This window comes from Lethenteron reissneri, unplaced genomic scaffold (genome assembly GCF_015708825.2).
Source record: "Lethenteron reissneri isolate LAM-NWPU_2019-01 unplaced genomic scaffold, ASM1570882v1 scaffold_1643, whole genome shotgun sequence".
In the NCBI taxonomy this organism is placed as follows: Eukaryota; Metazoa; Chordata; class Hyperoartia; order Petromyzontiformes; family Petromyzontidae; genus Lethenteron; species Lethenteron reissneri.
The window spans coordinates 113,313-130,140 of NW_026891381.1; the positions used below are offsets into that span (position 1 = coordinate 113,313).

General features: G+C 44.8%; 2 protein-coding genes across 2 annotated transcripts in view; both read left to right on the forward strand.

Moving 5' to 3' along the window:
- LOC133339189 (zinc finger protein 91-like) overlaps nt 1–7,420 on the forward strand; it is a 41,643-nt gene extending 34,223 nt beyond the window's left edge. The window contains exon 13 of the mRNA XM_061547343.1: nt 995–7,420. Coding sequence (XP_061403327.1) covers nt 995–2,438 — 1,444 coding nt within the window. The 3' untranslated portion in view covers nt 2,439–7,420. The remainder of the gene's footprint in view (nt 1–994) is intronic.
- A 4,283-nt stretch (nt 7,421–11,703) lies between these two features.
- Nucleotides 11,704–15,139, forward strand: LOC133339190 (gastrula zinc finger protein XlCGF71.1-like; the record flags this gene model as incomplete). The annotated part of the gene is made up of 2 exons (XM_061547344.1): nt 11,704–11,748; nt 14,689–15,139. A coding segment is annotated over exon 2 (441 nt), but the record flags the coding sequence as incomplete, so codon positions are not given.
- Nucleotides 15,140–16,828: the final 1,689 nt, after the last annotated feature.

The following is a 16,828-nucleotide window of genomic DNA, read 5'->3' on the forward strand; positions in this document are numbered from 1 at the left end:
CAAGTGTGTGGCATGTTGGGAAGTATGCTAAACATTTCAAACAGACACGTATCCACACATTTCTCTATAAGATAAATCGGCAGTTTGCGACCCCCACTGCCACCATGTGGCATATTATTACGTGCCAGGGACTCTATGAGAGGACAACAGTCCGAGTCTATAATTGGCAATAAGTAACAGCAAAGCAGTTACAAGCGACTCAGAATTGTGCACAGTTGCGTATACAGTACACGACTTCCTTAAACCAAACGCCTTGAGCGAGCGCGATGCCGATCACACGCGTCGAATAAAAAACAAGGGACAAGTCCTTACTTACTAACAAGTCCTTACTAACAACTCCTTACTTAATAACAACTCCTATCATGTTTCATTGCTGGAGGGGTTGCCCCCCCTACCTGAAAATCCTGGCTCCACCTCTGATTGGGTGACAGTGTCAAGTTTGTATTTGCAGTCAAGTCTATTAACTCTATTGAACACGGAGGTTTTATCAAAACGGTAGTTTTTTGGTTTTCCGCTGGAAATCTTGTAAGAATGGTGTCAGAAAGTTATCACAGCACACGTGCAGTTGAAGTCGGAACTGTTCATCCCAACATTCAAGGACATCTGAGCCTGGCTTCACTCCTCTAAGTTGCGATTGAACATTAATTTATGCATTTCTGCATAACACAAATAGTATTATTTTCAACACCCTTTGCTATTTCAGCTGAATTTAGCTTTCATAAATATTCCTTTGAAGCCAAACAGCCGAAATTGTGTGCTCGGAGTTTTGGGTTAACATTCATTTTGAAGATACGAGGGCTTCCAGGCATGTTTGTGACCATTTGCCCTCTCATTGTGTGCCATAACAGCCTGTGTAATGAATTTGGGACACTTTTTGACTATATCATGAATATATGATATGTACAGTAGTGTAAGTCATGTTGACTGTATATGCATTCCTCTGTGCATCGATACTGACATGTTGATGGTGTGGATATTTCTTTTTTGTCTGCAGCTGTCGCTTCTTCTGCAGAATTGGTCTGATGGAGCAAAGGCACTCGGCTCAGCTCTGTACAACAAGGCAACAATGCGACCGGTGTTCATACAGCACGGATCATCATGGACATTTGACACAACACCAGAGAACTCACACGGGAGATAAACCCTTCAAGTGCAGTGTGTGTGGGAAGGCGTTTGCACAGTCATATGCTCTTGTAATACACCAGAGAACCCACACGGGAGAGAAACCCTTCAAGTGCGGTGTGTGTGGGAAGGCGTTTGCACTTTCATCTACTCTTGTAGAACACCAGAGAACACACACGGGAGAGAAACCCTTCAAGTGCAGTGTATGTGGGAAGGCGTTTGCACATTCATCTACTCTTGTAAAACACCAGAGAATCCACACGGGAGAGAAACCCTTCAAGTGCAGTGTGTGTGGGAAGGCGTTTGCACAGTCATATGCTCTTGTAGAGCACCAGAGAACACACATGGGAGAGAAACCCTTCAAGTGTAGTGTGTGTGGGAAGGCGTTTGCACAGTCATCTGCTCTTGTAAAACATCAGAGAACACACACGAGCGAGAAACCCTTCAAGTGCAGTGTATGTGGGAAGGCGTTTGCACAGTCATCTGCTCTTGTAATACACCAGAGAACCCACACGGGAGATAAACGCTTCAAGTGCGGTGTGTGTGGGAAGGCGTTTGCACTTTCAACTAATCTTGTAGAACACCAGAGAATACACACGGGAGAGAAACCCTTCAAGTGCAGAGTGTGTGGGAAGGCGTTTGCACAGTCATCTACTCGTGAAGCACACCAGAGAACACACACAGGAGAGAAACCCTTCAAGTGCAGTGTGTGTGGGAAGGCGTTTGCACATTCATCTACTCTTGTAATACACCAGAGAACCCACACGGGAGATAAACCCTTCAAGTGCAGTGTTTGTGAGAGGGCGTTTACACAGTCACATCATGTTGTAGCACACCAGAGAACACACATGGGAGAGAAATCCTTCAATTGCAGTGTGTGTGGGAAGGAGTTTGCACTTTCATCAAATCTTCATGTACACCAGAGAGCACACAAGCATCACAATATCCACCAGGGGTGGAGTCTGAAATCAGCTTGTGAAAGTCAAAGTGCCGCAATGAGCCCATCCCTCATCAAACAAGAACCGGAAGAAAATCCCAGCTTGGACACTTTCAAAGGTATCAAGGTGAAATATGAAGAGGTGAAGGTGAAATGTGAAGAAGTGATGGTGAAGAGCGAAGAAGTGAAGGTAAAATGTGAAGATGAAGATTCAACTCCAAAATCTGATCTTCACGTCGATGGAGGCAACGTGAAGCAGGAGGAGAATTCTGACTGTGAGGCAGAGCCAGGCAACTCCCAGCAGTTTGTGGAAGTGGAGGTGTGGGTGGACTTCCTCCGAGACAATACAAAGTCAAATGGAGACCCGGGAGATGTGTAAGGCAGTGACGATGCTGCTCCAATAGATGCCCCTTTGTCACAGGTCTTTAATGACAAGAATGTGAAGTTAAACACTCGGTTCCTAGTAGGGGTCGGCACGGTTTGGCTCAAACCACCAAACCGCGGTTTGAACCGAACCAAATCGGTTTGGTTTGGCTCTTTGAACTGGTTCGGTTTGGTTTGGGGCTACGAAAACCGACTCGGTTTGGCTCGGACAGGGTGGAACCGGCTCAAACTAGTTTGGTTGGTTGTAAAGGCCGAGTACAGCAATATCAAGGACATGATGACGGACATTCTCAACCAGCGCTACCCAGCGTTGACGACGGACGCGGCGCCGAAGGCGGCGCCGCGTGGCGGCATTAACATCCTCTTTGACATGGTCTACGCGCCCAACGCTCACGACGGCGCCGCCTCCGAGGTCGACTGCTTCCTGCTTGAGCCGACTCAGGACCTGAGCATGGACGTCGTCGAGTGGTGGAAGCTGTACGGCGGCAAGTACCCGCGCCTACGACGCGTGGCCCTCGACTATTTGCCTATCCCGGCGTCGTCCGTGCCCTCCGAGAGAGCAAACTCGGCCGCCAAGCGCTCCTTTCTCGACCGACCAAACCTGCACAAGTGCACGTTCAAGGCCGAGATGTGTGTGCGCTGGTGGGCGCGGATGTTGCCTAGTGTTGGGGTTTCACTGCCATTGAACTACCACACTGCGTTCAAGGACATTGGGCGTGCCAAGCTTGAGGAGATGGCTGTGGACGACATCGTCGTCCAGTACTTGCTAGTGAATCTCAATATGAAGAAAGCCTGCGTAGAAATTAGCGATTAATACACTTGATATTTGTATTGAATGCGAATATTGTTTGCCGCGCATCTTTTCGGTTCAAGCCAACTCAAGAGGTTTGGTTTAGCTTAGTTTGGTTTGGTTTTGGTTTGGTTTGGTTCAGTCGTCGCTAGTTTGGTTTGGTTTGGTTTGCTCAATTTGAAACCAGTTTGAGTCGGTTCAAACCGTGCCGACCCCTAGTTCCTAGGTTCAACCTGCAGGGTAAGCGGCCAGTTTTTGTGGACCTGTGTGTTGGGTAGATCTCTAACCAGGAGCGAGAGCCAATAAGCTCTCAAACATTCACTATGTTATCATAATTGCATTTATATGGTGCTTGCTTAATCGCCTCTGGCAACTCTGAGTTTTGTATCGTATCTAATCAAACACTCCAAGAGCATCCCCAAGTAGCTCCCCCTGTGTGGCACAAGGTGGTGGCCCTGCACCGGCCTGCACGTGGACAAGAGCCTGTCAGTAGGGGGCGATGGTTGATGTGGCATCTCAGTTGTGTCGTTTGTAATGTTTGGAATTTGCTCAATTTTGACCCAGACACCAGCATGCAATGGCCTAATCGTTTTAAATGGCGCAATAGTATGTTGTACATACACTGTTAAGCAGACGGTGTGTATTTTTTTAAATAGCTTCTTAATGCGATGTAACCTGATGCAGTATATTTCAGTGCAGTCATTCAATTTTGTTAATATGCCTGTCACTAATTTAGAATGAATACTTGTCTGATTGTGTGCGTACATGTACCATTTTGTCTATAAGAGTCAAACATTGAATAAGTCATGTTAGGACAACGTGTGTGTTTTGGAAGTAACCTGTACAGATTACTCAGGTGAGACTCATTGTTCTTGTGATACAGGTCAAAGGGTATTTTTGTGTTTTTAGGAAGCATCTCCCTCTGGAGTAACTCATTGTCTTTGAAATAGGGAGCACACTCGGATCATTCATCAGTTACAAGGCATGCCACTCAAAAGTTAAACGTAGAGGAGATACATTCTCTACAACACGAATTATAATTTTGTATGGCGTGTTGACACAAATTTCATCTAACTAGGGATAGAAATGCTCCTTGCTGATTAACATCTGGATGTTTAAGCTATCGGTTAAAGCAAGCCTGGCTGCTGTTGAGGCGCTGTGCACCAATAAGAGTTCACAGGTGGCTTGCACTGAATCAATGATGCACTCCCAGAAGGCTGTGCTAGTTATAGTTTGTGTAAACATTCCTTTGTTTCGTGGAGAGACCGATAAATGAAAGAGGTGTCCGCTGATCTTTTTTGTATCTGTGTCCATCGATATCTCACATTGCTTACCACATGTTTATTTAAATATGCAAAGCGTCCTCGGGAGACGTCCCCTCAAAGTCACGGGTGGGTGATGTCGGCGCCTCCCTGTCTCTGGTTTGTGACCTCGCCTCGTCCACGGGACGTGACGACTGTGCACTGTCTTGGAATTCATTCGCAGTCATTAAATCTTGACACATACCAAAGAACACAAGAGAAGCCCATCAGGTGTACTGCGTGTGGTAAGGCGTTTACAGGGTCATCAAATGTTCACAACCTCCGGAGAATACATGTACTAAAACCCTTAAAGTAAACTGTGTTCCGTCATGCCTTTGACGTGTTTTTTTTACTGAAAAACGCGTAAAGAAATCTACAAGGAGCCCAGTTTGAAATTGACGTGCGAGTCAAAAGTGCAACAATGAGTCGATCTCGTAACAACAACCAGAATACAATTCCAGCTTTGATACATGGCCAGGAGTGGAAGTGTCAAGCGAAGAAGTTGCGCTTAAAAGTGAAGAAGAAGATTCTGCTCCAGGACGCGACCTCCATGTGGATGCAGGCAGCGTGAAGCAGGAGCAGCATTCGGACAGAAGGAGAGTGAGACGACCCGCAGGAGTTTGTGGATATGGAGGTGTGAGTGGAGTTTTTGGACACAGCAGAGTAGAAGGGGCTTGCACGTGTGAAGTGGAGTCTGGGAAGGTCTGCAACCAGAAGCGTGACAATCTCCAAAGCATTAAACTCATTCACAGACTTCCCTCACGACAAGAATGGATGCAGCTGTAGGCGTCATCCAGTCGAGCTATGAGCTTTCAATAAATATGCAATCGCAGTGTAGTAAAATATTTTCGAATTGCAAAGAGTGCCTTTCATAATCGCTCATTAATGTTGGTCAGGTTACTAGTGCCTGTATGGTGGGTTCATTCGTGCGATTTGTTACGCAACTTGTGAGGTGACAGGTTATTAACGTTGACCGTTTAATTGTAGGCCAGTCGCCAACAATAACAGCTGCAATTTACCACTAAATGATGGTGATATCACCATGGCGCTTGTGCCAGACCTGGTGCATTTCGAGGCCCAGTGAAGTGTCGAAAGATCACAGAGAGGAGGTCATGGGACAGACCCAGGTGTCACGGGATCACAGGATATCTGACCGATGACTCGGATGCCCCCATTTCCACACGATAGCACAACTTTGAAGAGCAGGCCACACAAACACAGTATCTTACAAGTAGTAATAACCAAAAATATACATCCACTGAAACCTATGTCCGAGTGCGTTTCTGAACTCGTACACGTTTTGATCAGGCGACCTTAACCACCGTTATCCATTCGGGCTGTTTATCTCCATCCTGATATGGGAACATTCCCACTTAACAAAAGGTGTGCGACTCGCAAAGGGGTTCGCACTTTTACCCCTTGGGTCATCCAAACATTCTTTTAAAGCAGACACTCCCTTCCACGACAATTGCGACTGGGTGCTCCCACTGACTGTACGTGTCACCTCTGCACGATAGTACATGGCACTCGCCATCACTCCACAATTTGGGTTCGAGATTACTCGCTAATATTGATGTAAGCCACCTCGCCACACTTTAGTTATTCAATCACGGACCACTTCGGAGCCACAGCTGGGGGGAGAGAGAGGTGGGGGGGGCGACGGAGTTACCCTCGTGCTGTTATTGTCTGCGCAGTGCGCAATCTACCAGTGTTAAAACTGTACTTATGTATCTACCAGTTGTTACTTATTTATTGGACATTTGTTACTTATTTCCTGTTTTAAGTTCACTCGTTTCCGGTTAGTTTGCTTTATTTGTGCACGTTATGATTTTAATGTTAACAATTGATAGTGGAATGTATTACAAATGTAAACTTCGTATTAATGATGGAAATAAGCTGCGGTAACGATGTTAAATATATTAATGCATGAGGCGTATATGCAGGTGCGGGCTGAATTTTTTTTGACACAAAACGCTATTTTTGCGGGGTATATGAGTCTGTGGGTTATATGCGTATGCGGGAAAATACGGTACTTGGGAAGTTTATACAGGTAGGAACAATATGTTCCACACTGCCCACCAGGGATTTTTTGTCTGTCTGTCTCATGCATATTTGTCTGTCGTGCACGAATGCGCTGTCCAACCAAGTTCCTACCTGCCACTCCGAAGGAACGTGTTTTGATTTTGGCGGGTTTTAACGACACATTTATATATTTATGCGATCTAACTCAAAAAAACAACTCTTATGGATGTTATTGGTCGCGAAAGCCTGCTACGTGTTAAACGGATTAAATGTCCTGCACCCCAACCAGACGACCAGGCCTGGCTTTTCGCCGTAGTCCGCTCCTTTCTTTACTGCGAGATGGATATTGGCCAGAGATGGTCGTGGTTAGTTTCGTTATGATGTGGTATTTCCCCGCATCTCAAATGTGTGGGAGGGGTTTCTTTATGCAATTTCGGCTGGGTTTTGGCAAATGCCATTGGTTAATTTGCTCGTAAAAATAAGCCCTGCACCTGTTCTGAATGCAACAATGCACGCACTTCTCCACATTCTGAATCAATCTCGGTGCACGTGGTTCGTGTGATAATTACGTAACTGAAAGCGCATGCTGCACCGCTGATCCAATGGTCGCATGCATGGAACTCATCAATTCCTTCATCACTTGACAAACCCAGAAGCTGCTCTTCCTGTGCCAGTTCACCATCCCCCTCATTCGGACACGTGGCCGTGTGCCACGCTTTGATCCGAGGTGAAATGTTTTCATTATCGTCGTCGTTACGTTGCTTTACCCGGGAAAGCCTCGCCTCTCCTTTTCTTTGTGTGAATATCTATTGAATAGGAACTGTCAATCGATGCAATATTAAAATATCCCAATGTGGGGGCCCAGCCGTGCATTTTGTCTGGATTATCGCTTTACCTTATTGGAGAGAGCCTGCCCGAGTCTCAACTTTCTTTTTTCAGGAGGGTCCTGCCAAGTTTGTCGCAGGGGGGAGGCGATTTTACTGAATGCATTTACAATTTTGTAATATCTAGGTATTTTTTTTCATAATTGCGTTGCATTGGACAAAATCAGATGCATTATTTGTGGGTTTAGCTCCAAGAAGAAACCGGGAAACCTGGACGAATACTATGCAATACAGGGGGAGAACATAGAAACGCCACTTCCTCACGAACGCATAAGATAAAACATCGTCCTCTAGCCTTGGCAGACTGTTGCAGCAAGTTCCGTGAGGTAAAACCTCAGGAGGCTGGCATGGTACACAAGTGGGTGGGTAGCCAGCAATACACCCTAAGCATATCAATAAACCTTCACTTGCTCCTGATAATCCAACTAAGCAGTGGAGTCCATGTCCAGGTTGTAACATTAACATATTACAAAGTGGCGTCCAGCCATGCAGGACTGGCCTGCAACGATTACTGCTGTTATTGTGTTTGATTCTCGCGTAGTTTGTCTTAGTCTGATTACTTCACATCAAATGTAGGGCCTAATCTACGGAGGCCAAATACTCTGCACTATAAATCAAAACACTACACTAATGTGTGTTAGTACAGCCAGCAGCTGGGATCTACAGTCGGCTTGCAGAGAAACCTGCCATCATCATCATGTAGAATTCATAAAGTAATGTCAGGCTAAGACCAATTATATCGCCCTCAAAGGGATTAAAAACAAACAAGTGCAACAGTCACGCCCGACATTTGACATGTTTTTTTTTTAATTATGAATATGTATATAAAACCTAATATGTATATAATTGCTTTAAAAAAATAAAGTGCGTTAAAAAAAATGATAAAAGACCTTGAGAGCATGCAGAAAGGCACGGTTACACCTGAAGGCCACTAATAGCAATGTTCAACAGTTACCATTTATACTCGTTAATTGCATATGTAACCATAGAAACATATATTTTCAATAGGCACCACAATACTTTACATTTCAACGATTTCACTTCTGCACTAACTTATGTCATATATACAGCAAGCTCATGTCTGATTGGATGAGTGAAGCCTGTGAATAAGGCGGATGCTATGCAACCTCATTGTCTCGGTGACGACGAAATAAAGAAGTCCCCTCATCACATACACAAAGTCCTTGCCAGAATCTCACCTCATGTGAACTCTCTTTCACAATGATGGGTCCGGACAAAGCCCGCGTGTGAATGTATATTCGATGTGAGAGTGCATGTATGGGGGATATGTGGGTGTGCTTGAGAGTGCAATTGTTTTAAATGAAAGATAATTTTGGTGCCTGGGGTGTGCTGTCGCTATGCTACTACTATACACTGCAATCAATTCAAGCATTATAACTTTAGAACACCTGAACCCCTTTAACGGAACCCGCTTGCACCATTGAACACAACCACTCAGGATTCTAACCACAGCAACCACAATTGTTTAACACTCACAAGGACCGATTGACCATGATCATAGCTTAAGTACTGTACAACTGCGTGTGTGTGTGTGGAAACAGACTTCTCACCTCAGATCCAGCTGGCATTGTGTGTCTTGACAATGTACATTTGTTACCCACAATAGAGATGTTTCGGTTTAGATCGCGTAAATATAAATGTGTCCTGAAACGTTCCAGTACCTGACACAGCCAATTAGTAAGGTTTGTCACCTAAATAAAACACGCCAATTAGTTACTAGTTAAGCACTACTCGTTATGTTGGAGGGTAAACCACAGAAACATTGACAGGCTGTACGATGTTTTGCCGGTTATCACAACCAGCCTCATCAGGCGACAGCCAGAATTGTGGGTACAATCATCCTGATCCGGTCTGAGAGAGGGGGGGTCAATGTGATGTCGTCACTGTGAGCCAATCAGGTGCCAGGACCAGAGGTGGGCAGGTTAATGTCAAATACATCATCGTGCTTGTCCACCATCGCCACATGGAACCTCTTGTAGTAGCAGCTCTCTCGCTGGTTCAGCAGTTCCACTGCTGAATTATATTTTTCCGCCTTTGGACGACCGCTTGTGTTGCGATCGAAACGTGATTTATTTCACTTTTTTGTTTCATTTGATTTTTCTACCTACGTGACTTTACCGCAATAACCAAAGAGTATGGATTCCTGCAGTCACGAAAGCTTCAAATCAAGAATAAATCATAATGGCTTTCTACTATTCCTTGAATTATTCACGTTTAATCAACATACATCGTGTATGTACATTATGTGCGTACATTGCGTGTGGACACACAGACTTCTCACCTCAGACGCAGCCGGTAGCGAATGCGTCGTCCTGCCTCCACAATCCACGTTTGTCAAGCTGCGCGGCCCCCGGTGGCTGCCGTGGGCTGGCGCGTCCGTTGTCATCGACGTCACGGAGCGCTCGGCCACGTGACCTCAGGGGGTGAGGGTGGTGGGGGATTTAAATGGCGACCATTGCGACCACAGCCGCGCGGTGGAGCGGTGCTCGTGGTCGTCTCTGCTTGGCATCGCAGCGCCCCGCAAAGCAAACATCTGTGAGTCGTCGCGTCCTTACATGCTGGTTGCGGCGAAGTACATTCAGGGTTATGTTAATGAGCAGGAATTCAGTGCGGTACTGTATGGGACGAAAATAATTTTATTTTTGGCTCCATTATCAGGCACCTGGTTGCAGCCATTGTGCTGTTTGCAAGCTGCCTTGCTGACGACATTGCCGCACAGGAACGAAGGACGTAAGTTTATGGAGGGAGTAATTGTAGTGCTTGATGTGGGTATTAATAGTATGTGTGTGGTGGCGTGTGTACATGTAATTATTTTAACGCGAGTGTGTATGTGCATGCATTGTATTCCTTACCAGGCGATGTATACTTGATGTATTTAGTTGTAGCTTTTGTATAGCGTCTATGTTGTGTAGAAGGAGGTCTGTAGTGTTGGTAGGTAGATGTAAATATTTTAGAGTGGTATTTATTTTTTAAATAAACATTCCGGTGTGTTAGAGGTGAGCCGTGCACATGCAGAGAGGACAGTAAGGAGCCGGAAGTGGATGAATTTGGTGGCTAAAATGTAGGCCTGGTAACAGGGAAGGATATCGTGGTAAATATGAGAACAAATATAACAGTTCAGTGCAGACACTTCTGTTATGGTTAGTGCGTGGAATTGTAGTATATGAAATGTCATAATGTGTTTGCATGTGTGGCAAACCAGAAGTAGCGAGAATGCCCAGGGCTTAAACGCCATTACGTAGGTAAGGCTAAAGTATTGAATATTGTGCTTTTAGCTTTCGCGCGGCACTTTCTAAAAACGTGACCACTGCGATATTCAAGGGGCTGCTGTATTTTCTGTCGATCGACTACCACAGAGGAGTACGAATTTTCAGCAGAAATTATATCTGCTTTCTTGATGTAATTTAGGCCTATAGTACCATAAAGAGGCCTGGGGCTTTGGGTTGGTTTTTGTTTTCGATGTCTCTGCCTCCGCTCACATTCATTGAGGATTTTTTTTATTTTGGGCAGGCCCGTCTAAAGCTGCGTGACCAGGAGTCGGAGCCATTTCCTGTTCAACTTTGCTCATGACATAAATTATCTCTGGCGCCATGCACTACATTACATCTTCAATAATTACATAGTTAGAAAAGCTCACAATGGCCATTTAAATAAATTGCATTATTTATGGTTACAATGAAACGCTCATCGATGCCTGGTCAAAGTTAAGGGATGGTTCCCTGCTGGTTAACCATGTTACATCTGCTGATGATCTGGTAATGGCCGCTCCATGAGATGGAGTTGGATAATCTTGTTCTGTGTCCGGATAATTCCATCATGAAATGGGGCCTTGTGTATGTTCCACAAAAATAAATCGCCTGTCATGAAATTTCATGTCATACGGGCAGTTCTACAAGTGGCGGAGAAGCTCTCATAGCTGGTTAATGCGTTCACACCAAGCTCTGGCAGCCAAAGTCTCACTTCAAATTAGTCGAGCAGCATTCTTTCATTAGACTGTAACACTGTGGAAGCTGCCTGGACTTTTGCTGAATACAAATCTGCGAGTGTCTACCGCGAAGGTCTAGTTCATCGCACCCGCCCCTCACCATTTTTCCTGCGGATGGTGGGCGCACGTGATGCTGCCACGTCGCCGTTTTAGGCTGGGCCCGATCGAGTTACGTGGGTCACCCGGCCAAGAGGCGCTTGCTGGTGAACACAACCCCCTGGGCCTGGCTCAAGGAGTGATTTCGCCGTCCTACTTGCCATGCTGCCACCGTGACCCTCACCAGGACAAGCGGATTCATAAACGTATGAACAAAGCTGTGATTTTTCGATTTAAAGCTTTCGTGACTGCAGGGATTCATCTTCTTGGTTCTTTAGGTAAAGTCACGTAGAATGGAAATAATAAAATAAGAAAAATAAAACTTAAAAAATTCTCTTCCTCCTCCCTCACCTGAGGACGTCTGCTTGCGTTGTGGCCGAAACGTCGTGAGAATTATTTTATTATGTTTTATTTTTATTATTTTATTATTTCCATTCTACGTGACTTTACGGAAAGAACCAAGAAGATGAAAGCTGTGATTCTTCTGGGCCACAGATATTACTCCCCTGTGGATGCAAAATATGAACGTATTGAAATGACCGTCTGTGCTGGCTTATAGAATGAAGGCTGGCCTGCCTATGATCCAGCCTCTATTGAACCAGACTATATTGTATTAGAAGCTTAAAGATCCTTAATATAGAAATCTAATCGGTAAGTCTCTTTGGCAGGCGAGGCTGCATTGGTTTGTTCATGAATCCCGCATTCCCAGACACCGCATGCTCAAGCAGCTTCTGTTAGTCCAGACTTTAGCGGCTAAATAGGCATGGTATGGGCTCGAAGAGATTGGAGGATGTGGAGGTGATTGGACCTGCAGATGACTGGTGCCAGGAGTGTCGAGATCGGCCTCTGTGGAGGAGGCCCGCGAGGTATGCTGCAGGACAGTCAACGATATTTGCTCTCTAACAACGATGAGGTCGGAGGAGCGACGCTCGCATGAATGGGTGGACCGCTGGGTTCCTAAAACCCAGCAAGACAGTGGGAAGCACAGCTTGGTGCATCTGTCAGTAATCCCTTGACACCTGGACCGTTCCCATGACCGGCTGACAAGTGATACACTTAAATTGCCCCTAAAATGGCATTAGCACTGTGATAAGGTCACTTCCAATTCGTCATGAATGGTGGATGTTTTGTTTATATAATATGTTCATGATCCATGTGAAATGGATGTGTATTTAAGAGTCTATCTTCGTGGGGAGCGGTGGCGCAGTTATTTCACTGCATTGTGAACTTAATTAGTTTTATTGTAGCCGACAGCAAACATGATTGATGAGTGAAAGCTGAACTTATTGTGCACCTCTGCTATGTTGATTGATCGTCAATTAATTACATGGTGAAGTGAGGAAGCATTAATACTGAGCAGATGAACGTGGCCAGGCATGGTTCTGGACACACCACCACCTTTTTCCCATGCCAGTGTGTGACCGTGTAAAGTTTGTATTTGCTGTAAAGTATATTAACTCGATTGAAGACAGGTTACATCAAAACGATACTTTTTTTTCCCCTGGAACTTTTTATACGAATGGAAACTGGAAATTAACACTTCACATGCAGCTGAAGTTAGATCTGTTCATCCGAGCATTCAAGGAAATATGAGCCTGGATTCACACCTCTAAGTTGTGATTGAATATACATTTTTGCATTTCTGCACAACACACAGGAATATTTTCAACACCCTTTGCTATCCATACGATCTTTTTGGGTTAGATCGTATAAATATATAAATGTGTCGTTAAAACCCGCCACCACCCGACACAGCCAACTAGTAAGAGTTGTCACGTAAACAGAACGTGGCAACTCGTCACTAATACAGCACAACTAGCTTCATCAGGTGACAGCCAAATGTGTGGAGAAGTCTTACCGTATCGTTCCTTGTATAGAGGTGTAGATGTGGTGACCACCTTTCTGCGCTCTTGCACCACGTGGGGGGGGGGGGGATTACTGAGGCAACGTTCATTATGCATGTGCATTATGCGAGCCCTTTGAACTTGTCCTTCCTGTCTATTGTTTTTTTCTTTATCGCCCTACCAACAGTAATCCCTATTGAAGTACGCCACCCTTTGTAGGCATGCATTTAAACATGTATTATTTGATGATTCGCTTCCACGCAGCGCAGACGGTTATTTTGATTTCTTCCAATTTCGATAGATTCTCTAATTAGTCTTGTCCAGTAGTAGCTGGTTTTGCACAAAACATCAACATAATCAAAATGAATTGAGTGTCCTTGTTGGCATGCGTGTTCTGCTACTGCTGCTATTTGGGAGAATTGAATATTTCTCTGATGTTCTTTTAGTTTCGTGCTGATGATTCGTCCTGTTTGCCCAACATAACATTTGCCACACGTGCAGTTAATCCTGTACACACCTTCTATTGATAGCTTCGATAATACATCTTTTGGACCAGATATTAAATTCTGTATTTTATGTACCATGCCAAATCTGACAAGGATGTTGTGCTTTTTCCAAACATCTGGCTAGTTTATCAGTTACTCCCGCAATGTACAAAGGGCAGCGTACTTCAATAGGGATTACCGTTGGTAGGGCTATTTTAATAAACAATAGAAAGGAAGAACACGTTCAAAGGGCTCGCATAATGCACATGCATAACATACGTTGCCTCAGTGTGCAAGAGCGCAGAAGGGTGGTCAACACATCTGCGGCTCTATTTAAGGAACGAAACAGTAAGACTTCTCCACAAATATGGCTGTCACCTGATGAAGCTAGTTGTAGGTACTGGCGAAACGTCGTACTCATTTTGTAAATGTTGTGGCTTGGCTCTCCAACACACCGGTGTGCTGTACTAGTGACGAATTGGCATCTTCTGTTTACGTGACAACCCTTACTACTTGGATGTGTCGGGTGGTGGCGGGTGTTAACGACACATTCAGCCGATATTGTGTGCTTGGAGTTTTGGATTAACATTCATTTTGAAGATTATCAGGCTTCCAGGCATATTTATGACTATTTGCCCTCTCACTGTGTGCCCGAACAGCCCATGTGATCAATTGGGGAATATCTTGAATATCAATAAGTATAGACGTGTAAGTCATGTGTGACTATATAATATGCATTCCTCTGCCTCGATACTGCCGTAGATGGTGTTGTTGTTTTTGTCTGTATCTGTCGCCTCCTCTGACGCTTCCTCTGCAGAAATGGTCTGATGGAGCAAAGGCACTCGGCGCAGCTCGGTAACAACATGCAACAATGCGACCAGTGTGCATACAGCACGGATCATCCTGGACATTTGAAACGGCACCAGAGAATTCATACAAAAGAGAAACCCTTCATGTGCACTGTGTGCAAAAAGGCATTTGCATGCTCATCACACCTTCAGAGCCACGAGAGAACACACACGGGAGAGAAACCCTTCCAGTGCACTGTTTGTGAGCAGGCATATTCATCGTCATCAGTTCTTCAAATACACCAGAGAACACATACGGGAGAGAAACCCTTCCAGTGCACTCTTTGTGAGAAAGCATTTGCACAGTCATCACACCTCAAATTTCACCAGAAAACACACACGGTAGAGAAACCCTTCCAGTGCGCTGTTTGTGACAATGCATTTGCATATTCATCTTCTCTTAAAAGACACCAGAGAACACACAAGCATCAGAAGATCCACAAGGAGTGGAGTCTAAAATCGGCTTGTGAAAGTCAAAGTGCCGCAATGAGCCCATCAATCCTGAAACAAGATCTGGAAGAAAAACCCAGCTTGGACACTTTGAATGGTATCAAGGTGAAATATGAAGAGGTGAAGGTGAAACGTGAAGAAGTGATGGTGAAGAGCGAAAAAGTGGAGGTAAAATGTGAAGATGAAGATTCAACTCCAAAATCTGACCTTCACATCGATGGAGGCAACGTGAAGCAGGAGGAGAATTCTCACTGTGAGGCAGAGCGAGGCAACTCCCAGCAGTTTGTTTGTGGCAGGTGTGGGTGGACTTCTTAGACAATACAAAGTCAAATGGAGACCCGGTAGATGTGTAACCTTTAGACAATGAAGCTCCAATAGATTCACCCTTGTCACAGGCATTTAATGAAAATAACGTGAAGTTGAACACTCAATTCCTAGGTTCAACTTGCAGAGTAAGATGCGGCCAGTATTTGTGAACCTGTGGGTTGGGTAGATGCCCATCCAGAAGCGAGAGTCAATAAGCTCCCAAACATTTACTATGTTATAATAATATTTGCATTCATATGGTGCTTGCTTAATTGCCTCGGCAATTCGTAGTTTTGTATCGTATCTCGTCTCAAACGCTCGAAGAGCATCCCCAAGTAACAGCTGCCCCTGTGTGGCACAAGGTGGTGGCCCTGCACCGATCTGCATGTGGACAAGAGCCTGTCAGTAGGGGGCGATGGTTGATGTGGCATCTCAGTTTTGGAGTTTGTAGGTAATGTTTAGAATTTGCTAAATTTTGACCCGGACGCCAGCATGCAATGGCCTACTGGTTTTGAATGACACACCAGTAAGTTTTACATCCACTGTTAAGCAGATGGTGCATTTTCTTTTATATCAGCGCCTTGTATATACGACGTAACATGATTCATTAATTCAATTTTGTTAATATGCCTGTCAATTTAGAATGAATACTTGTCTGTGTGCGTACCTGGAACATTTTGTCTATAATTGTCAAATATTGAATAAGTGATGTTTGGACAAATTCCGTTTTTGGAAGTAACCTGTACAGATAACTCGGGTGAGACCTGTTGTTGTTGTGATGCAGGCCAAAGGTTATTTTTGTTTCAGGAAGCATCTGCCTCTGGAGCAACTTATTGTCTTTGAAATAGGGAGCACACTCGGATCGTTCACCAGTTACAAGGCATACCACTAAAAAGTTACGTATAGGAGATGCATTCTCCACAACACTAATTATAATTTTGTATTACGTGTTTATATAGATTTTGTCGAACTAAGACTATAAATGCACCTTGCTGATTAACATCTGGATGTTTGGAACAATGGTTAAAGCAAACCCGACTGCTGTTGAGACGCTGTGCACCAATAAGGGTCCACGGGTGGCTTGCACTGAATCAATGATGCACTCCCAGAAGGCTGTGCCAGTTATAGTTTGTGTAAAACATTCCTTTGTTTCGTGGAGAGACCGATAAATGAAAGAGTGTCCGCTGATCTTTTTTGTATCTGTGTCCATCGATATCGCACATTGCTTACCACATTTTATTTAAATATGCAAAGCGCCCTCGGGAGACGTCCCCTCAAAGTCACGGGTGGGTGATGTCAGCGCCTCCCTGTCTCTGGTTTGTGACCTCGCCTCGTCCACGGGACATGACGACT